Source organism: Carcharhinus amblyrhynchos, chromosome 13 (assembly GCF_965287045.1).
Source record: "Carcharhinus amblyrhynchos chromosome 13, sCarAmb.v2.hapA, whole genome shotgun sequence".
NCBI classification, from domain to species: Eukaryota; Metazoa; Chordata; class Chondrichthyes; order Carcharhiniformes; family Carcharhinidae; genus Carcharhinus; species Carcharhinus amblyrhynchos.
In genome coordinates this window covers 74,693,653-74,720,842 of record NC_137336.1, presented here as the reverse complement: position 1 = coordinate 74,720,842, position 27,190 = coordinate 74,693,653, and the positions used below count along the sequence as shown (strand labels likewise).

The window sequence follows — 27,190 nt, the reverse complement described above, 5'->3', positions numbered from 1 at the left end:
AATAGAACATAGAACATTACAGCGCAGTACAGGCCCTTCGGCCCACGATGTTGCGCCGACCAATTAAGAGAAAAGCAATGACCCTCTAACCTAAACCAATCCCTTTCCATCCATAAACCTATCCACGGATCTCTTAAACGCCCCCAAACTAGGCGCATCTACAACAGCAGCAGGCAGGGCATTCCATTCCCTAACCACCCTCTGGGTAAAGAACTCTGACATCCGTCCTATAACTACCACCCCTTAATTTAAAGCTATGCCCCCTCGTGCTAGCTTTCTCCATCTGTGGAAAAAAGCTATCACTGTCCACCCTATCTAAACCTCTAATCATCTTATATGTTTCAATAAGGTCCCCTCTTAGCCGCCTTCTTTCCAACGAAAACAACCCCAAATCCCTCAGTCTCTCCTCATAGGATCTCCCCTCCATACCACGCAACATCCTGGTAAACCTCCTCTGCACCCTCTCCAATGCCTCCACATCCTTCCTGTAATGTGGGGACCAGAACTGCACACAATACTCCAAGTGCGGCCGCACCAGAATTTTGTACAGTTGCAACATGACGCTGCGGCTCCTAAATTCAATCCCCCTACCAATAAACGCCAAGACAGGCAAGTGTGTAGAGTTTGTTATAGGAGGTAAGAATGTTGGGGCATTCTCCCTTCGCATGAACCATGGGAATCATAGCGAGTAGGGCAGACCACGTAAAGGTCCATTGGCCTCGGGTGGGATTTTCCGGTTTTGGGGCGAGCATAGTCGGATAATCCCACCCGTTTTATTGCACAACCTCAACTAGAGGAAAACACATCACATTCAGTATTCGAAATAAAACCAGCAATTCAGTAAAAAAAGATAGTTCATGTCAACAAAAACTGGTGGAGATATAGAGCTGTGTCTCAGCAATGTATCTGCTTGGCATGGCATCAGAAAGTTGCAGCATGTGGATGAGGACGAGGAGGACTCCAAGTTTCGACATTTGTATGATTAACATTGGACAGACCAGAGGGGAAGTAATCAGTGGATGTGTTCTAACAATTACTTCTTATATAAGGATGCCGCCAGCATGTGAATTATTTCTATGCTGGTAAATAGAAAAGACGTATTTGAGATAAATGTATGATAACGGTTCGAAAGCTCGCAAGGTTGTTCAGGACCAGAACGGGGAATGTACCATGTAGTTATTGTAGAAAGTTATGATCATATTCTGCCTTTAAGAAATAGATGCATATCATGTACCTTGCCTGGGGTATGCTTAGATTCCAGATCTGGTTTGTAGAGCGCCAATCTGTGAAATGAACACGTTAAATTGATAATGGAGGAACAGCATAATTGCCTGGGGTATTTGTTCCAAGATGATTTAATGAATTTGTGTTTATTTAGGATTCCACCGGTTTCTAGAGTAAAGTTTTGATTAGGTTGAGTGATGTGGACAGTCATGTGCTTCATCGGAAGAGCTAAGATTCACGGAAGAAATTATCTTTCAATTTTATTTTTAATATCCAAGCAGTTTGCTGCCTAGACTTCTAGAAAGAAGCACTCTTAATCTCTCTCACTCTCTCTGAAAAGATCCCTCTGAGAGTTCTAGTACTGTTAACAAGCAAACAAGCCCGTATTTTACTAACTAAATTGAAAGAGGAGACTTAAGTCAATACAAGGAACATTGCTTGAATTGGGACTGATAGCGAGCGTTTTGCAGTTAAGAATTTAACTAGAAATAGGAGCAGTTAAGAATTGCATCTTGTCTTTAACCGTTGTTCAGTTGTTAAAAATTAAGCTAATTAATTTGCATTTGTTAACCTGTGTCGATGAATAAAATTTGTTTCGATAAAAATCTCCCATTGTGCCATGGAATCGTGCCTGGAGTGAAACATCATATCCCCACATTAAAGCCAAAATAGCAAAATGTTGGGGTTTAACTTGACATCATAATGTGTTTCTGATCTCACACTCTAACAAACCATGTTGCGTTGCAATGACTGTAAGTATGGAATGAAATTTGAAAGGAAATTTAGTTGTAACTCCAGAAATGAGGTTGCTATTGCCGACTGGTTTCACAATGTAGTTTAAAGACTTGGGCAACTGCAAAAAACGGATACTTCAACCCATTCTTTAACTCCTCTCTAAACATCCTTTGGGTTAATGCGTAAATGCAGGTGTTTGTACATGAACTCAGAAGTCGTAGCATGAATCCAAATTGTTGCGTGATATATGGCGGATTGCTAAGATATTTGTCTGTATAATTGTAGTTTACAACTTTCCATTTTAAGGAATGTACAACATATGGAATCCACAATAATATAAAATTGGTGGACAAAGCAAAGAGTAAAATGATGGATTTCCTTCGGTTCTCCACTTCTGGGTCAATCTGGTTCTCTGTTTTGCCTTGGCCCCTGAGATTCTTCCGGAGCCGATTGACAATTATAATGTTTCTGGCAGTCAGAGTATTGAAAACCAAAATCAGGACAAATGGAAGCAATGGTGTTAGTATGCTGTCCATCCATTCATACACTACCCAAAACGAAGAGGTGTAATAGTACTGTGATTGAATGCAAAACCATGGCACATTATCAATAATTATTGCAGGTATAAATATAAAGTAAAATGGAATAGACCGTACACAGTTGATAACGCTGACAGTTACAACCACCACAATCGCAGTTCTCTTGGTGCAATATCTTACTTTTAGCTTCTGGCAAGAAATGGCTACAAAGCGATCAAAGGTAAAGGCGACTGTGAACCAGACAGAACAATACAAAACTGCAAGAAATAAAGCTATCTTCAGTGCACACACGGGAGTAATGAATAAAAAATTAACTGGTAAATAAATATTATTAATTCGATTCAGTATAACATCAATGATGACGAGTAGTAGATCTGCTGATGTCATTGCCATTAGATACTGCGTGATACATTTGGAGAGGCCACATTTCCCTCGGTTCAGGATCACAAGCGCCGCTGAGTTAACTGTAAGAAATAAAACACAGCAATATCTTATTGGGTAAATCCACATGGAAAAAAATCACATCATTTTAAGACGCTTCAGTACAGAAGTTACAACTATACAGCAATTGCAACACGTTCTTCATTTTATTTCCAACGGAACAATATAATGCATATTGACATTTTAACACAGCAAATAGTGCAAAATGCCAATGAAATAAAGGGAGCAAAAAAATTGTTGGTAACAAATGTCAATAGTGAACTAAGAAACTATAAAAAGAGATCAATGAGACAGCGATCTAGAATGAAGGGATGCCAATGCACAACAATTCACAATCAAATTGCTTTCACTAAAGCTGCTAATGTGGAGTGGAACCAGAAATCTTGGAACTTCGAACTTGTTGTATTAAACAAAACCAATTCAGAAAGTCCTCAAGGCAAGAAACCAGTCGTCATATCACAAGAACATAAGAAATAGGAGCAGGAGTAGGCCATCTAGCCCTTTGAACCTGCCCCGCCATTCAATAAGATCATGGCTGATCTGAAGTGGATCAGTTCCACTTTCCCACTTTCTCCCCATAACCCTTAATTCCCTTGTCTATCAGAAATCTATCTACCCGTGACTTAAACATATTCAGCGAGGCAGCCTCCACCACTTCAACGGGCAGAGAATTCCAGAGATTCACCACCCTTCGAGTGAAGGAGTTCCTCCTCAACTCTGACCCAAATTGCCCCCCCACTTATCTTGAGGCTGTGCCCTCTAGTCCTGCTGTCCTTTCTAAGCAGGAAGAATCTCTCTACCTCTACCCTATCCATCCCCTTCATTATCTTATACGCCTCTATAAGATCCCCCCTCATCCTTCTAAACTCCAACGAGTACAGACCCAGACGATTTAGCCTCTCAATTGACAGGCTCAATTATCTCATCAGGGTAAATGATGGATAATCTAAAGTTGTCAGGCTTTTATCAGTACCTGATGAATATGAGAAATAGGGGCAATGTAGCTTTTAGTCCCATTAACATGCTCTGAGATTAAATAGCGTGATGGCTGATCTAATTGCTGTTTTAACTCCACTTTCATTCCCAACCCTCATATGTCCTGACTTCCCTTTCAATCGGAAATGAGTTTTAGGCAGCCTTGAATATATTCAATAACCTAACAAAAAAAAACAAACTGCAGAAGCTAAGGAACCTCGGAGAAAGGAAACTCCTGCTCTTCTTATTCAAGTTAGAGATGCAACAAATTTCCAACAAACACAATGGCAATCAAAGTGAGAAGCGAGTAAAAGCATGAGGAAGCTTATTAGAGATTAAGTGTGGACAGGACTGACGCTGGAAGTCAAAAACAGATAATCACAATATATACAGAAATAAGAACATAAGAACATAAGAAATAGGAGCAGGAGTAGGCCATCTAGCCCTTCAAGCCTGCCCCGCCATTCAATAAGATCATGGCTGATCTGTCGTGTCTCAGTTCCACATTCCCGCCCTCTCCCCATAACCCTTAATCCCCTCTCTTATCAAAAACCCATCAACCCGCGTCTTAAAAATATTTAGCGAGGCAGCCTCCACCACTCCACCACTCAACGGGCAGAGAATTCCAGAGATTCACCACCCTTTGAGTGAAGAAGTTCCTCCTCAACTCCATTCTAAACTGCCCCCCCCCCCTTATCTTGAGGCTACGCCCTCTAGTCCTGCTGTCCTTTCTGAGCGGGAAGAACCTCTCCAACTCTACCCTATCCATCCCTTTCATCATCTTGTACGTCTCAATGCGATCTCCCCTCATCCTTCTAAACTCTAACGAGTACAAGCCTAGTTTATTCAGCCTCTCCTCATAGCTCAACCCCCTCAACTCCGGTATCAGCCTAGTAAACCTCCTCTGCACTCCCTCCAAGGCCAAAATATCCTTGCGTAAGTACGGCGCCCAAAACTGCACACAGTACTCCAGCTGCGGTCTCACCAGTACCATGTACAGTTGCAGCAAGACCTCCCTACTTTTATATTCAATCCCCCTCGCTATGAAGGCCAGCATCCCATTCGCCTTCCTGACCACCTGCTGCACCTGCAAGCTGGGTTTTTGCGACTCATGCACAAGGACCCCCAGGTCCCTCTGCACCGTCGCCTGCTGCAGCTTTTCGCCATGTAAGTAGTAGTCCTTCCTACCATTATTCCTACCAAAGTGGACAACCTGGAGGTTGTTCTGCAGGTTGAAAGATGACTCCATAGGAGTTATAAATGGAAAAGGAAACATCACCAGCATCTGTTTCTTTAACATGCTCCATGATTTAATTCATCATGTATTTTCTGATCCTCTCTATTTCTAATCTTCCCCTTTGTTCTCTTCCAAATTTACCATTTTTTCCTCTTCCTCTTCCCTTATTCGTGGATTTCCAATGGAGAATTAAAGGGCAGTGTTGCGGCAAATAGTTCTTTTTTGCAAGCCAGAAAGTGGGAAATAGTGGTAATCTGTTTTTTTTAACTTTACAAAATGTTGAGAGGAATAGATAGGGTGGACTCTCAGAGGCTATTTCCCCGGGTTGAAATGGTCGCTACGAGAGGACACAGATTTAAGGTGCGGGGAGGGAGGTTCAGAAGTGATGTTAGGGGTAAGTTTTTCACTCAGAGGGTGGTGAGTGAATGGAATCGGCTGCCGTCAGTGGTGGTGGAGGCGAACTCGCTGGGGTCTTTTAAAAGACTTCTGGATGAGTATATGGGGTTTAATGAGATTGAGGGTTATAGATAGGTCTGTAGGTTGGTAGGTGATGATGTGATCGGCGCAACTTGTGGGCCGAAGGGCCTGTTTGTGCTGTAGTGTTCTATGTTCTATGTTCTATGTTTAGGGAAGTTTCCAAAGCATCCAAACTACTGCTCGTGTAAATATATGAGTATATGGGATCTAATGGGATTGGGAGTTACAGATAGCTCTATGGCTTGGTAGGTATAGATGTGATCGGCGCAACTTGTGGGCCGAAGGGCCTGTTTGTGCTGTAGTGTTCTATGTTCTATATAACAATAAGCTGAATTTTGATGTACGAAGAATAATTGAAAACATAAAAATGACATGAGACAGGAACATATAATAATTAGCGGGATATCAGAAGGGCAGAAACTGGGAGATGAAAGTTTCAAACACACAACATATAAACACTAATATGAATAAGTCTGTTGATTCACCCAGGAAGAAACCTTCTGAGAGCCCGTACTAACTTCACAATGCAATTAAATAGCGGTGGAAGGTCCCTTGTGGTGCAGTTATACACATCATTAAAGGTGGCAGCTCTAGTGGAGAAAGTTGTTAACAAAGTTTTAAGGCTTCATAAATGGAAAACAATGAAGCCCAGCGAAACATTTAATAAACACGGAACTGGAGCATTTTGTGACATTCAGGGCAATCTGCTTCAGAAAATGTGTGAGGCATTGATGGCACGGGTAAAGGGAAGATGTATGGAACCTTACTGGACTGATGGAATAATGTGGAGAGATTGGAGAAGCTAAGAACGGAAACCATTGAAGTCGATTTAATAGAGGGGTTCAGAACTATTAAACGCTTTGCTAGTTAAGGTATTCAAAATCGCTGTCCATTGGCAAAAGGGCCAGTTACCAACGCAAAAAAGATTTCTGATAACTGGGGGAAAAAAACTGAGGACAAATAGAAATGGAGGATTTGCAGAGGTGTTCCATTCTTTGGGGAAATTACTGTGATCCTTAATGCTTACTTAATGTGGAAACAGATTATTTTGCAGCGTTCAAAAGTGAACTGAACTTCTCTGAACAAAAAAACAAATGTTTTGGCTCCGGGAAAACAACAGGAAGGAAGGAATATTCGATATCTCTACCCCAGATTAACAGAAACAAATTATTTCTTGGTGTAACATGACTCAATGAAATAAACAACGACCAACATTGGATTGTCTTAAAGGCCCAAGATTCGATTCACTAATATCTTTCGATAAAACGATAATAATCAGGTCTTCTTGGTACTTAACGTACATTCTAACGTTTTCTAGTAATCCATTCTGTTGTACCAATATATAACAGGCAGCGACGTGGAAGCGCATTCACCTGACCGCCTGTAACAGTTAAGGAAGGAGGCCAAACCCGGCAAGTAATAAATATCAGCTTTGTCAGGCATGTCGCAAGAAACAAACAATAACATGATCGTTTGTTCAAGTTATAAATATTTCAAGAGTCCAATCAATTAAGAAATAAATGCAGCATTTAATGTTATTGAATCCAGTTCCCCCTCTAAATAGCGATGAAACTACTCAGCATACTAAATATTAATTAAACCTGACCAGTACATGTAAAAATAAAGAACATAAACTTACGTTACCGCTTCCAAGACCATCGAATTTCAAACAATTCTGCAGGTATGAAGTATCACAGAATCGCTGATTTTTTTTTGCCGCGCACAGAGAGGCCATTCGTCCCATCGTGGGTGTGCTAGTTTTCCATGTTGTAGTCCCAATTCGCTGCCTTTTCTTCGTACCCCTTAACATTGGTTTTATCCAAATAATCATCAATACCCTTTTGTTTGCCTCGATTGAACCTGCCATCACCGCATTTCCAGGCAGTGCATTCCAGACTGGAGCCACTCGTTGCCTGATTCTTTCTCTCTCACATCACATTTGCTTCCTTTGCAAATCACTTTAAATTTGTATCTTCTAATTCCCGATCCTTTTACGAACAGAAACAGTTGCTCCCTACTTACAATGCCCAGGCCCCTCATGATTTTGAAATTCTCAATCAAATCTCCTCAAAGAAAGCAGCCCCAACATTTTCAGTCTAGCCTCATTACTTAAATCACTCATCGCTGGGACCATTCTTGTAAACCTCGACTGCACTTTTTCAAATTTGTTCATGTCTCCTGGCCTGTACAGCTATAGGCGATATTGCAGCTGAGACTTTGTATAAGTTCAGCATGACCTCCTTACTCTTGTAGTCTATGTCTCTATACTCTTGTACTCTATGTCTCTATACCCTTGTAGTCTATGTCTCTATACCCTTGTAGTCTATGTCTCTATACCCTTGTAGTCTATGTCTCTATACTCTTGTACTCTATGTCTCTATACTCTTGTAGTCTATGTCTCTATACTCTTGTAGTCTATGTCTCTATACACTTGTAGTCTATGTCTCTATACTCTTGTAGTCTATGTCTCTATACTCTTGTAGTCTATGTCTCTATACACTTGTAGTCTATGTCTCTATACTCTTGTAGTCTATGTCTCTATACTCTTGTAGTCTATGTCTCTATACTCTTGTAGTCTATGTCTCTATACTCTTGTACTCTATGTCTCTACACTCTTGTACTCTATGTCTCTATACTCTATGTCTCTATTAATAAATTCCGGAATTCTTTATGATTTATTAACTGCTTTCTCCACCTATCCCGCTGACTTCAATGATCTGCACACAAGTACACTTAGACCCCACTGCTCCTGCACCCTTTTAATATTTTTACCCCTTATTTTGTATTGTCTCTTAATATTTCTCCAACCAAAAATTCATCACCTCACAATTCTCCGCATTGAACCTCATCTGCTACCTCGCTGTCAATTCCAAAAAAACTTGTCTATATCTTTCTGAACGTTTACACAGTCCTATTCCAGGTAACGTATCATCATGAAAATTCTCCTGCATACCAAGATCAAAATTGTTAATTTAAATCAGAAAAAAAACAAGTGCGCCTGTACTGGTCCTGGGTAACAAGCCTGAAAAATATCCACTAATCATTATTCTCCTCTTATTGTTCAGCTCATTTGTATCCGCATTGCTACGGTCTTAGAAGTGCTTCAAAATGCGTTCCCTAATGTACTTTAAGAAATGCGGGGGTCACTTTGCACATAGCAAACTCTCAGAAACAGCAATGTTAAGATATGAAGATAAATAGTACATTTGAAATCTGCATTGGCAAAAATGTTGGCTAGAATATCCTCTTGTTTATGCAATTTTGGCAAACGATCCTGAACAATAGAATATGGGTTACTTGGTGGCCTAAAGGTATTGTCACAGGGCTAGTTATCTCTCAGATGAAAGATAATGGTCTGGGCAGCCGAGTTCGAATTGAATTGAATTTGATAAGAATTTGGAAGTAAATCCAGAAATCTGATTCACTAATGCTCCACTGGGGCCTAAGACAATTTAAACAACTTCCGAAATGGCCTAGTAAACTGGCTTAGAACCCAACGTTGGGTTTTGGAGTCTTTCTTCTGATACGAATTTTATTAATGAGTTTTTTAATTCATTAAATTCAGCTAATAATATGGCATGGAAAATATGAGGTGAGATGTGGTGTTAAGTGCCAGGTCTGTTGCTAAAATGGGGAGAAATATTTCAAGGTGCAGACTGACTGATGTAAAAAGGTGCGGAAGTAAGAAAGAAGATTCATAGCAATCATTTAGAATGGTTTGTTTCTTGGGGAAAACTGCTGACTTGTAATTAATGCATCAGAGACAAACGATGGATGTATGAAATGGAGAGGAAGACACGAAATACTGAAGGTTTGGCTACAACCCACTTATCCCAGTTGTTACTTTAACTTTACTTATGATTTTTAATCAATGTGTGACTTGGTAATGTATAGTATCCTGCTGTGTGATGTTCATTATGTTTTCAGCTTCTGTTGCAGACATGTATAATAGATTAATTTGAATAATTTGTTTAATTTAATACACTATTAACTCACATTTTCGCTACCACAATAATACCGATGTATTTTATACTGTGTTAAATCGTGACAGGTAGAAAATCATCTTGGACAGTATCACAACATGAGCAGTATTGTGTCAGTTGCCCCATTGCAAGCAATGTTTGGTATTGAATTACATTGATTGCAATTGTTCTAACTATCACCTACAGTATGCGAGGGCTGGCAAATCAAATACTATCCATTTTGTGTTCTGCTAAATGACGCACATTTCTACCCACCAGGGCTCACTGTTACGCATCAAATAGTTATAGAAAGCATGGAAAACTTCATTACATAGGAAATTATATAAAGCAGGCCGCTAATGTATGACTAGAATAGGAAATATTAACATAGTAAAAGCAAAATACTGTGGATGCTGGAAATCTGAAATAAACACCGAAAATGTTTGACAAACTCAGCAGATCTGGCAGCATCCATCGAGAGAAACAGAGTTTATGTTTCAGATCCAAATGATTCTACTACAGAAATAATAATGTTTGTTCTAATTACCAGGGAATACTGCAAATTAATGTTATATTTGCAAAGGTATTAGATGACACCATATACATTATTTTGCTTATCAGAGGTCTAAGAATAAAAGTCATCACTCAAACCACATGAAGTGGAAGGAAGCCCACAAAAAGAACATTGTCACAAAACTAAGTTAAATATTAAATTTATAGCATTCAATAAAATATGTTTGCGATAGGACATTCAATGACCCAGTTCGAAAATGCCATCTACTTAACAGTATGCAGTTATTAAAGGAGCATTCAGAAATATTTACACTCTGTTGCAGATTTGCTCTGGAAGTGAACTGTTCAATAGAGGATGACACCAGTAGCATCAGCATTATCAAACTCTGAAGAAGATAAATAACTTTCATAAACAATCCATCCATGGCAAACAGAAACATTATTTTGAGCTGAATTATTAATACTAAATGTCTGACTTTATAACACATAGGGTATTTGATTAGATTACTGTGTAAGGCAGGGATCAAGAATACTAACACTTGAACATTGGGTAACATCATTAATACTGGATTCAAATCCTTACCGATAATGCCAATAGCTGCAAGAGCAGGATAGTAGATACGTTCTATTTGAAAGATTAATGGGTATCCCATCTCCTGTGAACTTTGTGTAACAGTGACTCTGAATGATTATATATCACTGCAGATTCAACGAGCCACTATTTATATTGAGAGAACTCTCCAGTGAGACAATTATACTGGTTATAGAAAAAACAATATTAGTTACACTTACTTAACAAACAATTAATGAGAATGTGGACCAAAGACAATGATGATCATGTTGTTTTTGCCATTTCTTATGAAAAGAAAATAAATACTGATGTGCTGGTAAAAGCAGATCTTCTGTTATATCCATACTATTAAGTGAATGTTGTGAGACATCTGAAACTCACTGCCCGAATGGATGGCGAATGCAGATGCCCATCTCACATCTAAAAGAGAAAAAAATAAATATGCACCTGAAGAGCTCTCACCAACAGATGTGTACATTCAGAGCTAGAATGGGGCCAGGGAAGCATTTTTCCATCGCCATGAGCTTATGTTTATGTTTGTGTTTCTACGAGCAGTTATGTATTCTTCTCCTCATCAGACAGATGAACGAAGATTTGAATCTGGACACGTACAGTTCAGTGTTTTCTAAACTGTTACTCACTGTCACTACACACTGACTTAGTTCCTATGGTAACTTGTGACAGCAATAAAGGCAGACAAAATGTGCGGTTTAAAAGGATCTTCTTTATAGAATAATATAATGAGGTTAAACAATGACAACAACTCAGCACATAACAGTAATAACTATGGTGCAGGAGCACAATTGCTTGCAGAGCACTCTCTTGCAGACTGAAAAATCCCTTCTAAACTTGTATATGTTCAGAATCCCCAATGGACGCCAGTAAAATAATTAAATAGTTGAAAAGGCTTTTAAGAACTCTATACGCAAAATTACACTCTGTAGCATCCCCCCCACAACACACCTTAAATTTCAGTCCCCGCCAAGACAGAAATACAACGAAAGTAATTTCTTAACAGGCGACGGTGCAGAGGGACCTCGGGGTCCTTGTGCATGAGTCGCAAAAACCCAGCCTGCAGGTGCAGCAGGTGGTCAGGAAGGCGAATGGGATGCTGGCCTTCATAGCGAGGGGGATTGAATATAAAAGTAGGGAGGTCTTGCTGCAGCTGTATAGGGCATTGGTGAGGCCGCAGCTGGAGTACTGTGTGCAGTTTTGGTTGCCGCACTTACGCAAGGATATTTTGGCCTTGGAGGGAGTGCAGAGGAGGTTTACTAGGCTGATACCGGAGTTGAGGGGGTTGAGCTATGAGGAGAGGCTGAATAAACTAGGCTTGTACTCGTTAGAGTTTAGAAGAATGAGGGGAGATCTCATTGAGACGTATAAGATGATGAATGGGATGGATAGGATAGAGGTGGAGAGACTCTTCCCGCTCAGAAAGGACAGTAGGACTAGGGGGCACAGCCTCAAGACAAAGGGGGGGGCGGTTTAGAACGGAGTTGAGGAGGAACTTCTTCATTCAAAGGGTGGTGAATCTCTGGAATTCTCTGCCCGTTGAAGTGGTGGAGGCTGCCTCGCTAAATATTTTTAAGACGTGGGTTGATGGGTTTTTGATAAGCGAGGGAATTAAGGGTTATGGGGAGAGGGCCGGAAAGTGGAACTGAGACACGACAGATCAGCCATGATCTTATTGAATGGCGGGGCAGGCTCGAAGGGCTGGATGGCCTACTCCTGCTCCTATTTCTTATGTTCTTAACGATAAGAAAGGCAGTCCAGAACTTTGCACTTTGTTATGATCGGTACAATACCACTGGTGAATATTGTAACAGTTGATCTGGAATCATAGAGAAGATGTAGATTGAGAAACTGTGCACGAATGTTCCACTTCCCCTCTCCGATCAGAGTCAATTGGCAAACCTGGAAAGAGAATACATTGCCCACGGCAATATTATCTTCTGTCATGTTATCAATGACAGTTGCTGACTCTGAAATCTTTTCTGACCCTAAGTCATACTGTAAATGCATGTGATCTTGGTGTCTGCGAACAACTCTTCCATTTCACCGTCTCACATTCCAAAAACTGGACCAATTTTGCTTAAAATTATTCTTAATAACTACCTGTAGTTACTACCAAAGGTCTTGACATAGACTTGATCACCCTGTTTCATCTGTCTCTCTATGACATGATAGTATTGTCCCTTCTTCTATTTCATTTGTCTCCTGTCCAAGTTTGATCTAAGATCTGGACGAAACAAATCCAGGTGAGACTTCTACCTGGCAACAATCTGGTGGAGATAGCTTGGTTGTAAATTGTGGCATAAGACAACGACAATAAGAATCAGGACAGCTTTGTTCTCAAAGTGTCACTTGCCATTTTCTTCATTCCTTACTTCAGAGTTTGAACAGCTCTCTCTGCCAGACTATTGGAAGTCGGATGAAGCAGTCCATTAAACACTTGACATATATCATTCTTTTGCGTGAATTCTTGAAATAACTCTCTAGTAAGTGTACCGCAGTTAGCCAAAACTAGCGATTCCAGTAAAACATGTATCACAAAACTTTGATGTAGCTTCTCATTTGTCACAGGAGCTACTGATATTACTTAAGATATATTTTTTTTCCAACCATTTTGAATGTGCAGCTACAACAACCAAATATATGTGTTTCGTGACAGATCCCGCAATGTCCACATGAAGTCTGCAACACGGGTGACCCAGACACTCTCAAGGACGAAGCGTTGCTGTTGGAAACATCTTATGGTTGATTTGACAAGAGGAAAAGAACTTCACCTTGTTTGTTCAAGTCCAGATCCATATTAGGAGACCTAATATATGAGCTTTTCAGTCAAGAGACACTTGGGTGTGCCTCATGAATTGCTGATTTGTGAACAGCAAGGGGGCAGAGCAACCAATCTTTACCCCCACAGTATGCATCCATCCCATAGACTTAACTCATTCTTATGCTTCACAAAAGGTTCACAACTCATCGTGTTCAGACCACTCTTTCATCAAAAATCTCTTGACTTGAAACTGGATAGGGTCATTTTCCATGCACTGCTTAATTTGATTAACACTAATTGGAGATTGGGCAAGTCTCTCCAGTGAGAAAATTGTCTCGGAAAAAGACAATACCATAGATGACAAATCCAGTAAAGGGAGATGAATCAAGGCGTTCATATTTTCATTGCCGTTCTCTGTTCAGAATACAATATTGCACTGATAAGTTGACAGCGTCGGCACCCAGCATCGCATCCTTGCTGATGCCATGGGAAGGTTACATTTTAATTCACTGAAAATACTCAACAATGGCGTTCTGTCAGTATATATGGGAAACAAACAAGCTCCTGGTGGAATCTTCGGACCCCAAAAACGATAGCTAGATCCTTTTTGTCCAACTGTAGAACACAGTTTCAACCTCTGTCAGGATCCGAGATGCAAAACCAAAGTGGTTTTTGGACCCATTCTCCATCAGATGGGAAAGTGCCACTCCCACATCACAGGGCACAGAATCGCACCACAGAATAATTTCGCATAGTAGATACAGTGAAAAGAACACTGTTGACAGGTCTGGCAAGAACATAATAGTTTACTAATCCCAAGTGTCACTTTCTTGGGCTCTGAAGCTTCTTTAATGGCTCAAATTTTCTGCTTCACAGGAGAACATAAGAACATAAGAAATAGGAGCAGGAGTAGGCCATCTGGCCCTTCGAGCCTGCCCCGCCATTCAATAAGATCATGGCTGATCTGTCGTGGCTCAGTTCCACATTCCCGCCCTCTCCCCATAACCCTTAATCCCCTCGCTTATCAAAAACCCATCAACCCGCGTCTTAAAAATATTTAGCGAGGTAGCCTCCACCACTTCAACGGGCAGAGAATTCCAGAGATTCACCACCCTTTGAGTGAAGAAGTTCCTCCTCAACTCCGTTCTAAACCGCCCCCCCTTTATCCTGAGGCTGTGCCCCCTAGTCCTACTGTCCTTTCTGAGCGGGAAGAGTCTCTCCACCTCTATCCTATCCATCCCATTCATCATCTTATACGTCTCAATGAGATCTCCCCTCATTCTTCTAAACTCTAACGATTCCTCATCAACTTCTGAGTCTTTGCACAAAACACACTCAAAAGAATCGAGCGTAATTTCACCTTCCCTTTTATTCCACTTGCTAATACAAATTCTGCAGGCTCTGCACTTATTCAGTCGAGCATTCTCTTTCTCATTAAACTCTCTGTCTGTCCCAAATAGAAAGAAATCCCAGTTTAAAGTCCAAACAGGTTTATTTGTAGCAAAAGCCGCAAGCTTTCGGGACAGCCTGTCTCTTCATCAGGTGGCTGGGAGTTCTGATCGTAAAAAGGACACAGAGACACAAATTCAATTTACATGCATAATGATTGGAATGTGAGTCTTTACAGCTAATCAATTCTTAAAGGTACAGACAATGTGAGTGGAAAGTGCCACCTGATGAAGGGACAGGCTGTCCCGAAAGCTTGCGCCTTTCGCTACATATAAATCTGTTTGGACTTTAAACGGGTGTTATAGGATTTCTTTCTGTTTTACCCCAGTTCGACGCCGGCATCTCCACATCATGTCCCAAATGGAGCCATGGCACAACTAACTTGAAATTCTGTTGAATAAATTCATGATCTAAACTGGCTATTCAATCTATGCCACATTGAATTTCAAAAAAAACTTTGTTTCCTCTTCATTTACAATTTTCTCCTTGCTGCCAAAAAGAATGTGATAACTTGATATCACAATAAAGGTTTTGATTAAAAGTAGGATCGTATTTTATATAATAAAATAATGATGTGCAAAAATAACTAACTCAGCAGAAAATTAGTAATGGTAATAAATATGAAAACAGCAGAACTAGCCAAACAGCTCTTGCTCACAGAACATCATTGCAGACTGAAACGTCCTCCAAAACCCACACATACTCAGAACATTCAAGAGGCACCAGTGAAACAATTAAATAATAGAACACGCTTATGTGAACACTCTGGACTCAAAGTGACACTCTAACAGTTCCTAATACTAAATTAGGAGTTATTTTTCAGACTACATGTTATACTTAAACATATTATAACTGCACTCTTATTCATACAGTGCCTTGGCATCTGTACCATTGTTCATTCATGCATGTAGAACATAGAACATTACAGCGCAGAACAGGCCCTTCGGCCCACGATGTTGCGCCGACCAGTTAAAAAACAATGACCCACTAACCTAAACCAATCCCTTTTCGTCCATAAACCTATCCACGGATCTCTTAAACGCCCCCAAACTAGGCGCATTTACAACTGCAGCAGGCAGGGCATTCCAATCCCTCACCACCCTCTGGGTAAAGAACCTACCCCTGACATCCGTCCTATAACTACCACCCCTTAATTTAAAGCCATGCCCCCTCGTGCTAGCTTTCTCCATCCGAGGAAAAAGGCTATCACTATCCACCCTATCTAAACCTCTAATCATCTTATATGTTTCAATAAGGTCCCCTCTTAGCTGCCTTCTTTCCAGCGAAAACAATCCCAAATCCCTCAGTCTCTCCTCATAGGACCTCCCCTCCATACCACGCAACATCCTGGTAAACCTCCTCTGCACCCTCTCCAAAGCCTCCACGTCCTTCCTGTAATGTGGGGACCAGAACTGCACACAGTACTCCAAGTGCGGCCACACCAGAGTTGTGTACAGTTGTAACATGACGCTGCGACTCCTAAATTCAATCCCCCTACCAATTTATTTTTCATTCCATATCACTGTCAGTTGCAGCTCAGCAATAATGCAATTACTTCTGAACCGAGACTTGTGTATTATAAACCCCTGTTAAAATGCTGATATTCAGACAAATACATAGCAAGAGGGTAGATTAACCTTTAGCACCTTGCATCAGCATTTTGAAATATGTGTGTTATTTCCCAGCTTACGTCTAAAAGTGAATGGTGCCTAATATTGTTGGCCCGAATTGTCTGATATCATCAAGTTCCCATTGAGTTTGTTTTATTCATCGCCCTTAATTCAAATCCCCGCAAGCTCCTATGTAAATATTTCATGCATGCTCTGTCCTGTCGAGGTCCTTGTTATTCACTGAAGGGTCAGTTTCTAAAGAACAGAATGCCATGGATATTGGAGTGTATCAAAAGAAAGAACAAGAAACAAGAGTAGATAATATTCCCTTTAGCCTGTTCTACTATTCACTCACTTCATGAATAATCATCAAACTTAACTTTATTTTCATATAAAACAAAAAAAAATCATTTGGTGGTGGCAAAAATGGTTAACATTCGGAGAATGGAACCCCTTCCTTTCCACAATTCGTGGTGTCTGTCGTTTTGGGGCGATTTGTATATAATGATAGCCCCCTACACAGCGTATATTCAATAACCGAGCCTCTATGACTCTATTCGGAAGCAAATTCCAAAGGCTAACAGGCCTCGGAGAAAGGACATTTCTGTCCTTCTTAACCGAGTTAGAGATGTTATATCATTTCAACAAATACAATGGCAATTAAAGTGAGAAGTGGAGAAAAACGTGAGAAAAGTTTACAGAGATTAAATGTCGACCGGGATGAATTTGGAAATCAAAAGCAGATAATTACAATATATATATAACAATAGAAAATGGGCCCACAGAATATACAAAAGGAAAGGGAAACTTCAGCAGCAACTGTTGCTTTTAATGTGTTCCATGATTCATTTTGTTATGCATTTTCACATCCCTTCTATCATATAATCCCTTTCTTCAATTTTTCATATTTTTTTCCGTTGCTGCTGGCTTCCCAAGAGAAGATTCGGGGCAACGTCATGATGATAGAAACTTGATCATGAGTGAGAATGCCGAAAATAGTTGTAAATTTTTTTTATATACTTTAAGGAGGTCTCCAAGGTTATCAGATTCATTGCTTGTATACAAATATACTAATCAACTGAATTTTGATATACGGAGAATAATTGAAAATGTACAAATGACACGAGGCAGGAACATAAACTAATTGGCGAGGAGGGTAATAGACTTCAGGAGGGCAGAGGCTGTAGATGAAAGTTTCTAACACATTGCATGTAAAAGTTAATATGTATAAATGTATTGACTCAAATAGGAAGTAACATTCTGGGAGACTGCATTAACTTCACAATACAATAGGATACTGGTGGAAAAGCTCTAGTGGCATAGGTACAACATCAGTAAAGGTAACAGCTCAAGCTAGAAAGCTGCTGACAAGGTTTGCAGGCTTTAGAGAGGCGCAGAGAAGAAAAACAAATAAGTTATGTGAAACGTTCAATAATCACGAATTAGACATTAGACAGAGCATGAGGTGTCACTCTGAAATATGTATTTCGGAATGGTCATGAGGCATTCAATGAGCGGGTCAATGGAAGGTGTATTGAGACGTTACTGCACTGATGGACTGACATGGAACGTTTGGAAAAGCAAAGAAGGGAAAATGCTGAAGTTGATACAGCTATTTAATGTAATTAAAATCATTGTCCACAAATACGAGGGACAGTAACCGAACACACAGGTTTATGATCATTGGAAATAAACGAAGGAAATATAGACATGGAGGATATGCATTGGCTTTCCATTGATTTGGAGAATTATCCGAAATGCTTGCTTCCTCTATCTGAAGTGAAGGAAACGAATCATTTTGTAACAGTCACAAAGGAAGTTATCTACTATGTAAAATGAACAAACATTAACACTATGGGGAAAAGTTTGTGAAAATTTAATTTCTAGCATTCAACAAAATATTTTTGCAAATGAATATAACTGAAATAGATCATTTGTTGAACTAGTTTGAACACACCATCTAGTTATCATTATGCAAGAATTAATACGGCATGGGTGTTATTGTGGATTTGCTCTGGAAGTGAGAATAAAGAACAAAGAACAACACAGCACGGGAAACAGGCCCTTCGGCCCAACGAGCCCACACCGCCATTTTAACATTGTGAGTCCCCTCTTCCACCCATGACCCTTGTCTACGCTTATGGCACTCCACATTGGAAACCAGATTGAGGGGAGACTAATTTAGGGACAATTTGTTACACCAATCAGCCGAAGAGCACATCTTTGGGGTGTGGGAGGAAACTGGAGCACCCGGAGAAAACCCACGCAAGCACGGGGAGAATGCGCAAACTCCCACAGACACCGGCCCAAATCTTAATAATGGAAATATGATGAAATGAGGCATGAGGTGGCCTTGATAGATTGGGGAGAGCTACTTAAAGGGATGACAGTGGATAGACAATGACAAACATTCAAGGAACCCACAGGGGAATTGCAGCTACTGTTCATTCTTGTCTAACACAAATGCAAAATGGGTAAGAGGGCCAATCCATGTCTTACAAAGGAAATTAGGGAGAGCAGCCAATGCAAGGAAGACGCATGCAGATTGGTTAAGAAAAATAATAGGTCTGGGAATTGGGAGCAGATTAAAATTCAACAAAGAAAGACAAGGGACTGATTAAGAAGGGGAAAACACAATACAAAAGTAAGCTTTCAGGGAACATAAAGAATGACACTAAAAGTTTCAGTTGATATGTGAAGAGAAAGAGGTTGGTGAAGACAAATGTAGGCCATCGACTGGTAGAAATGGGGGAATGTATAATAGGGGCAAAGAAATAGCTGAGCAACTGAATACATACATTGGTTTTGTCTTCACAAAAGAGGACACAAACCAGATGAGATGTTGGAGAATGCAAGATTTATTGAGAGGGAAGAGCTGAGGGAGATCAATATTAATAGAGAAATTGTGCTGGGAAAATCGATGGGACTGAAGACGAATAATTCCATAGGGCATGATAACCTACATCTCAGAACACTTAAGAAAGCGACTGTAGAAATTTTGGATGCATTGGTGGTCAATCCAGGATTCTATGGAGCTGGGAACAATCCCTGCAGATTGGAGGGTAACTAATGTCACTGTAATGCTCAAAAAAGGAGGTAAAAAGAAAATAAGGAATTATAGACCATTAAGCTGAATATTGGTAGTGGAGAAAATTCTCAAATCCATTATCAAGGATATTATAGAGGAACATTTAGAAAGCAGTGGCTGGGTCAGACAGAGTCAGCATGGATTTATGAAGGGGAAATCATGCTTGACAGATCAGTTGGAATACATTGAAGATGTAACTATTAGGGTTGATATGGGGGTGCCAGTCGATCTGGTATATTTGGACTTTCAGGAAGTGTTTGACAAAGTCTCGTGTCAGAGATAGAACATAGAACACTACAGCACACTCCACTTTCAGGCCCTTTGGTCCACAAGTTGTACCAATCATATCCATACTACCAGCCCTATCTATAACTTTCAATCCCATTAAATCCCATGTACTCATCAGATGATCATGCAAGATTAAAGTGCATGGGATTGGGGAAAGTGTATTGAGATGGATGGAAAACTGGTTGGCCCAGAGGAAACTAAGTGTTGGAATTAATGTGTTTTTTTTTCAAATTGACAGGCACTAATTAGTGGGCTGCCACATGGATTGGTGTCAGGATCGCAGCCATTCACAATATATACACATGATTTGGATGAGAGAGAGAACAAAATGTAACATTTCATAGTTTGCAGGTTATACCAATTTGGGTGGGGTGGAGAACTGTGACAAGGATGCAGAAATCCTTCAGAATGATCTGGACAGGTTGGGTGAGTGGACATATCAATGGCAGATGCAATGTAATTTGGATAAATGTGAGGTTATTCACTTTGGAAGCAGAAACAAGAAGGCTGATTACTACCTGAATGGCTGTAAATTTGGAAAGTGGAGTGTGCAGCAGGACCTCGGTGTCCTTATGCATCATTATCTGAAGGTAAGGATGCAGGTGCAAATGGCATGTTTGCCTTTGTTGCGAGAAGTTTCACATTCAGGAGCAAAGATGTATTGTTGCGATTATCCAGCACTCGCTCCCTGTGGCACCGCACTAGTTACCGCCTATCGATTTGAAAAGCACACATTACTTTCAACCCTTAATTTCCTCTGCGCCAACCAGTTTTCTATCCATTTCAATACACTTTGCCCAATCCCATGCACTTCAATCTTGCGTGATCACCTCCTACGTGGGACTTTGTCAAACACTTTCTGAAAGTCCAAACATATCAGAATGACTGGCTCCCCTGTGTGAATCCTATTCTTTACATTTTCAATGATTTCCAACAGATTTATCAAGCATGATTTCCCCTTCATAAATCCATGCTGACTCTGCCTAATCCCGCCTCACCTAGAGTATTGTGTGCAGTTTTGGTCTCCTTTTCTGAGGAAGGATGTTTTTGCTCTTGAGGGAGTGCAGTGAAAGTTTGCCAGGCTGATTCCGGGGATGGCATCCTGATGTATGAACAGAGATTGACTAGGTTAGGATGGAGTTCAGACGAATGACAGGATGGGGGGTGTGGGGGAACAGGGTAGAGGGGGATATGATATTGGTTAGAATAGTACGTAAAGGGTTAAAATGATTTTTAACCAACGTTGACTGTTAACCTCATTTTATGATGTGGATATGCCAGCGTTGGACTGGGGTAAACACAGTAAAAAGTCTGACAACATCAGGTTTAAGTCCAACCGTAACCCCGAAAGCTTGTGAGTTTACTATCAAATAAATCAGTTGGACTTAAACCTGGTGTTGTCAGACTTTTTACCGTGTCAACCTCATTTTAATCAGATGTGAATGCATTTAATTGCAGTGAAATTATATATTTTGACTCTGTATGTGAAGTATCTTTATTCAACCAAATAATCATTTTTAACTAATATGTATTAACTAAAATTTGATGTGTCTGTGAAATAGAGAAGTGACAGTTATGGAATTTGAATTTTCATGATTTTAACATGTAACACAATGTTTCAAAAGAAGAATAATGAATGCAACATTGAATTTGGAATATTTGATTACGTGTGGATGTTATTAACTGATTTTGGCAATCTTTCTGGAATGTAATAATTCTATACTTAATATTTTTACATGAATCAGGATTTTAAATATGGAAGGATTTATGTTCAAACTTAAAACAAATGTAGTAATGTGATTTAAATATTTCTTAAATCTCAGTCAAGAAATGTGAATTATGCAGTAAACTACAAATTCAGAAACTCATAGTTGTCACTAGTAAAGAAATATAATATTTCAACTTAGATCAGCTAATGAAACACATTAAATTTAGAACAATAGGTCATATGTTGTCCAGACAAGTAATAGTCAATCTTCAGAGCCCAAAGTTGGTGTTGCCTGTGCCGTGGCGACATGCCACTGATAAGTTAGACAAGGAGTAGCGTCCTGAGATACAAAGCATAAAGGAAAATAAAATTTCATTAAATCGGTTGGCGTACTGTAAGTGACTGAAACATTTGGCATGAAAAAAAACTAACAATTTCATATGCAATGAAATCGAATTAAGCTAATTAATAGGGATGGCTTAGATCAGAAAGAAGGATAATATTGGATTGAATTTTGGCACAAAGATAAAATATAGAAACAGAAATCCCACAGTACAGAAAAAAAGGCCCTTCGGCCCATCGAGTCTGCACTCACCACAATCCCACACAGGCCCTACCCCGAATCCGTATATATTTTACTCACTAATCCTCTCTAACCTATGCATCTATGGTCAATTTAGCACGGCCAATTAACCTAACCCGCTCATCTTTGGGCTGTGGGAGGAAACCAGAGCACCCAGAGGAAACCCACCCAGGTACGAGGAGAATGTACAAACTCCACACAGACAGTGACCCAAGCCGGGAATTGAACCTAGGTTGCTGGAACTGTGAAGCAGCAATACTAACCACTGTGCTACCGTACTGCAAGGCTACCAATTTTTGGTAGTCTGGTAGTATTCTATAGTGCTTGGCAATCTCTCTTCGGCTGTTGTTTCATGTTTTTCTATGTCTATGTAAGTTCTATAATTTTAAATAAATCTTGGAACACATTAAACTGACGGATCTTACCTTTGTGACTTTTAATTTTTTTTCGCATTGTTTAGTTTTTTCAAAGGAATCAGGCCACCATTTGAAAAATTACAACTTCATAGAGGAAGGGAAAATCCTGGTAGGTTAGAAAGCATTTTGAACAATTAGGCACTGAAAACACAGACAGAACTACCAACATCAACTTAAATGACTCAAAGTCAGACTTATAAGGTAACAAGAAAATAGTACACATGCATGCAATTGCAATCAGGGTTAAAACAAAAGATTATACGTTAAATGCATACTTTGATCTTAAACGAATTGGTTTTATTTTTACTGGTGCACTTTGGACAAGAACAAATTGCTGCAAGGCTTGATGGTACAGGGAGTGTTAGACAAAACCACATTCTCAAGAAACAATGAAGTCACAGAACGTGCAGTTTCTTATCAACGGGAATTGCGAGCAAAAAGGCTCTCAGGACCACTTATGCATAGAAAGATTCACAGTCAAGATATGATGGATGCTTGCCCAGAACCGGGATCGTGTATTCATCTGGTTTGACAGTGAACAAAGAGGAACCTGTGGAAATTTTAAGTTTGAACTTGGTGGCTAAGCGTCTGCTTGCTAAGAGATAGAGGAGTTGAGTTAGCCAAAAGGGTAGGGTATGTCAGGATTTCCTGGACCAATGAAGTTGGCTAAGGTATATGACTTTTTTTAAAAATTATTTATGACGTCTGAAGATGATTGATTTAAAGTTAATGGAAGAAAGGAGAATTTGGCCATGAAAATGCATAATTGATCAATCTAGTACACTCAAATAAATTGGATGGACTTAAACCTGGTGTTGTCAGGCTTTTTACTGTGTTCACCCCAGTCCAATGCCGGCATATCCACTTTATGTTGGAATTCATCAGAGAGGTCAGGAAATTCCGAAAACTCTTTCATTACTTCACCCGATGAGCACTGTTCAAATAGATATATGCCTTTAAACTGGAACAATGGCTTTTGAGAATCTTTGTACTGATGGAAATTTCAGTGATACATGGCCACATCACAAACCCTGCCATTAGATATGAAGAGGGGTTGGATAGGCTTGGATTGTATTCGTTGGAACAGAGAAGATTGAGGGATGACCTGATCGAAGCATAAAAGATTATAAGTGGCATGGGCAGGTTGGATAGTCAGTCACCAAGGGACATAGGGGCTGTGATAGGCGAAGCAGATTTAGCAGGATTTGAGGAAAAACATAGAGGAAGGGAAAATCCTGGTAGGTTAGAAAGCATTTTGAACAATTAGGCACTGAAAACACACAAAACTACCAGCATCGACTTAAATGACTCAAAGTCAGACTTATAAGGTAACAAGAAAATAGTATACATGCTTACAATTGCAATCAGGGTTAAAACAAAAGATTATACGTTAAATGCATACTTTGATCTTAAACGAATTGGTTTTATTTTTACTGGTGCACTTTGGACAAGAACAAGTTGCTGCAAGGCTTGATGGTACAGGGAGTGTTAGACAAAACCACATTCTCAAGAAACAATGAAGTCACAGAACGTGCAGTTTCTTATCAACGGGAATTGCGAGCAAAAAGGCTGGAATGCACTGCCTCATAGGATCATAGAGACAAGTTGCATCACATCCTTTAAAACATATCTGGATAAGCACTCCGCGCGTCGTAACATTCAAGGTTAACATTGGGCCAAGTACTGGGAAATGGGATCAGGCAGGATTTCAAGTGTATTGAATGTTTCGCTGCAGACTTGAAAGGCTAAAATGTCTCTTCTGCGCTGTATGAGTCTATATTCTATGGGCGGGACATGGCCTTGGTTCAAGATGTCCCACCACGATTGTGTTTCCAATGGTTGAATTCATTGAGACTCACCACATTATTCAGCATTAACTCTTTCTATAGGCTGAGAACTCATCTGAATGGTCACTCTTTAATGAATCCCACATGCCTATATTTTCCTAACTGGGGAAGAGAAGAAACCGGGACATTACAGCCACAAGAGTCAGAATAGAGAATGTCCCTATTTCATAAAGCCAGCCAATTTCAGTCTGGGAGAGACGCAAATTCAAATTAATGTCGTTCACAATCAGTGATCTTTTTAAAAGTTTTTTTTAGTTTATTTTATTCAGCCCCTTCCGTCAAGTACTGTTTTCAAAATCCTGTATGAATTGTGATTCATTCTGCTTTCAAACGCTTACAGGTCGTAAAAATTTCCCATTCACAACACGCCCTGAGAAAGGTGCATGTGGGAGGTGAAACAGCCAGGAAAAGAACCAGGCTGAATCATAGGCGAACATCAGAGATTGTCAATGGAACTGGCGAATGTGACCGGAGATTTACTCCAGGTGGATACAGGAGCAGGAAACTGTTTGTACACTTTAGATTCAGCAAGGTTCCACTTAGCGGGAACTCCTCGCACAGCAAGTCATGGCTGTCCTGCTGCAGCTGTATAGGGCATTGGTGAGGCCGCAGCTGGAGTACTGTGTGCAGTTTTGGGCGCCGCACTTACGCAAGGATATTTTGGCCTTGGAGGGAGTGCAGAGGAGGTTTACTAGGCTGATTCCGGAGTTGAGGGGGTTGAGCTATGAGGAGAGGCTGAATAAACGAGGCTTGTACTCGTTAGAGTTTAGAAGAATGAGGGGAGATCTCATTGAGACGTATAAGATGATGAATGGGATGGATAGGATAGAGGTGGAGAGACTCTTCCCGCTCAAAAAGGACAGTAGGACTAGGGGGCACAGCCTCAAGATAAAGGGGGGGTGGTTTAGAACGGAGTTGAGGAGGGACTTCTTCACTCAAAGGGTGGTGAATTTTTGGAATTCTCTGCCTGTTGAAGTGGTGGAGGCTGCCTCGCTAAATATTTTTAAGACGTGGGTTGATGGGTTTTTGATAAGAGAGGGGATTAAGGGTTATGGGGAGAGGGCGGGAATGTGGAACTGAGCCACGACAGATCAGCCATGATCTTATTGAATGGCGGGGCAGGCTCGAAGGGCTAGATGGCCTACTCCTGCTCCTATTTCTTATGTTCTTATGTTCTCTTGGGTATTCTGAAAAATGTCCTTTGACATCAAAGACAGTCCAGAACATCATTCGAGGAGCATAAGAAGACTACGATAGAGCACATGGCAGTTGCTTGGATGGCTGCACCCACAAGAACATGAAGAATTCGGCGTAGAATAGGCTGCTAAATTGGTACTCCTGTTACCAGGCTAAACTCCATCGCCAGTGTGCGGAGATTGGAAATCTCACAGGAAACTCTTCAACAAGGCAACGAGCTGGCTTCAGCAGTACCTCCCTCAACTTTATAGAAAGAAGAAATACTACAGGAAACTATTATTTCTCCGTTGTCTCCCTAGTAAAGTGGTACTGTGATTAGGTTTCAAATTGGCCATGTGTTCATTATTGCTGTATCAATATCTTGGAGTTCTTCCCTGTAAAGTGTGTGAGATTAACATGGCCTGAGACCGACCCTCACTTCACAGTGTAATGAGATAGCTATGAATTCTGGCCTTGTCTTTGGCACCTACACTTAAATATTAAGTAATATGACTAACCACACTGAGTTGTAAACGAGGCTGTTACTATAAATCATGTCAATTAAAACCAAAACATTTAACCGGTGATCTGCTACAATTGTTTGAGATTCTGAAGATTTTTATGAAGTGAAGCGGATGACATTTCTGATATCGGAACAGACTGAAATTAGATAAGATAAATTTACCATTCACAACTAATAAATGAAAGAATGATCATTTTATTATAGAGCACTGTGAAAATATGAAATAAAAAAACATGATAGCCTCTGACAATTGACCAAACCACTTTTTTTAAAGCACAGATGTAACTGACTTATTTAGAACATAGAACATAGAACATTACAGCGCAGAACAGGCCCTTCGGCCCATGATGTTGCGCCGACTAGTTAAAAAACAATGACCCTGTAACCTAAACCAATCCCTTTCCATCCATAAACCTATCCACGGATCTCTTAAACGCCCCCAAACTAGGCGCATTTACAACTGCAGCAGGCAGGGCATTCCAATCCCTCACCACCCTCTGGGTAAAGAACCTACCCCTGGCATCCGTCCTATAACTACCACCCCCTTAATTTAAAGCTATGCCCCCTCGTGCTAGCTTTCTCCATCCGAGGAAAAAGGCTATCACTGTCCACCCTATCTAAACCTCTAATCATCTTATATGTTTCAATAAGGTCCCCTCGTAGCCGTCTTCTTTCTAACGAAAACAACCTCAAATCCCTCAGTCTCTCCTCATAGGACCTCCCCTCCATACCAGGCAACATCCTGGTAAACCTCCTCCGCACCCTCTCCAATGCCTCTACATCCTTCCTATAATGTGGGAACCAGAACTGCACACAATACTCCAAGTGCGGCCGCACCAGAGTAGTGTACAGTTGCAACATGACACTGCGACTCCTAAATTCAATCCCCCTACCAATAAACGCCAAGACACCATATGCCTTCCTAACAACCCTATCTACTTGATTCCCAACTTTCAGGGATCTATGTACACATACACCTAGATCCCTCTGTTCATCCACACTATTCAGAGTCCTACCGTTAGCCCTATACTCTACACATTTCTGTGCTGTAA

At 40.4% G+C, this 27,190-nt stretch overlaps 1 protein-coding gene across 1 annotated transcript; it reads right to left on the bottom strand.

Annotated features, from left to right (window-relative positions):
• Window positions 1–2,033: 2,033 nt before the first annotated feature.
• On the bottom strand, window positions 2,034–10,756 carry LOC145351352 (putative G-protein coupled receptor 139). Its single transcript, XM_080200969.1, has 2 exons — window positions 10,687–10,756; window positions 2,034–2,962 (listed from the first exon to the last, which is right to left on the bottom strand). The coding sequence occupies exons 1-2, from the start codon at window positions 10,754–10,756 to the stop codon at window positions 2,034–2,036; spliced, it is 999 nt and encodes a 332-aa protein (XP_080057095.1).
• Between the last annotated feature and the right edge of the window lie 16,434 nt (window positions 10,757–27,190).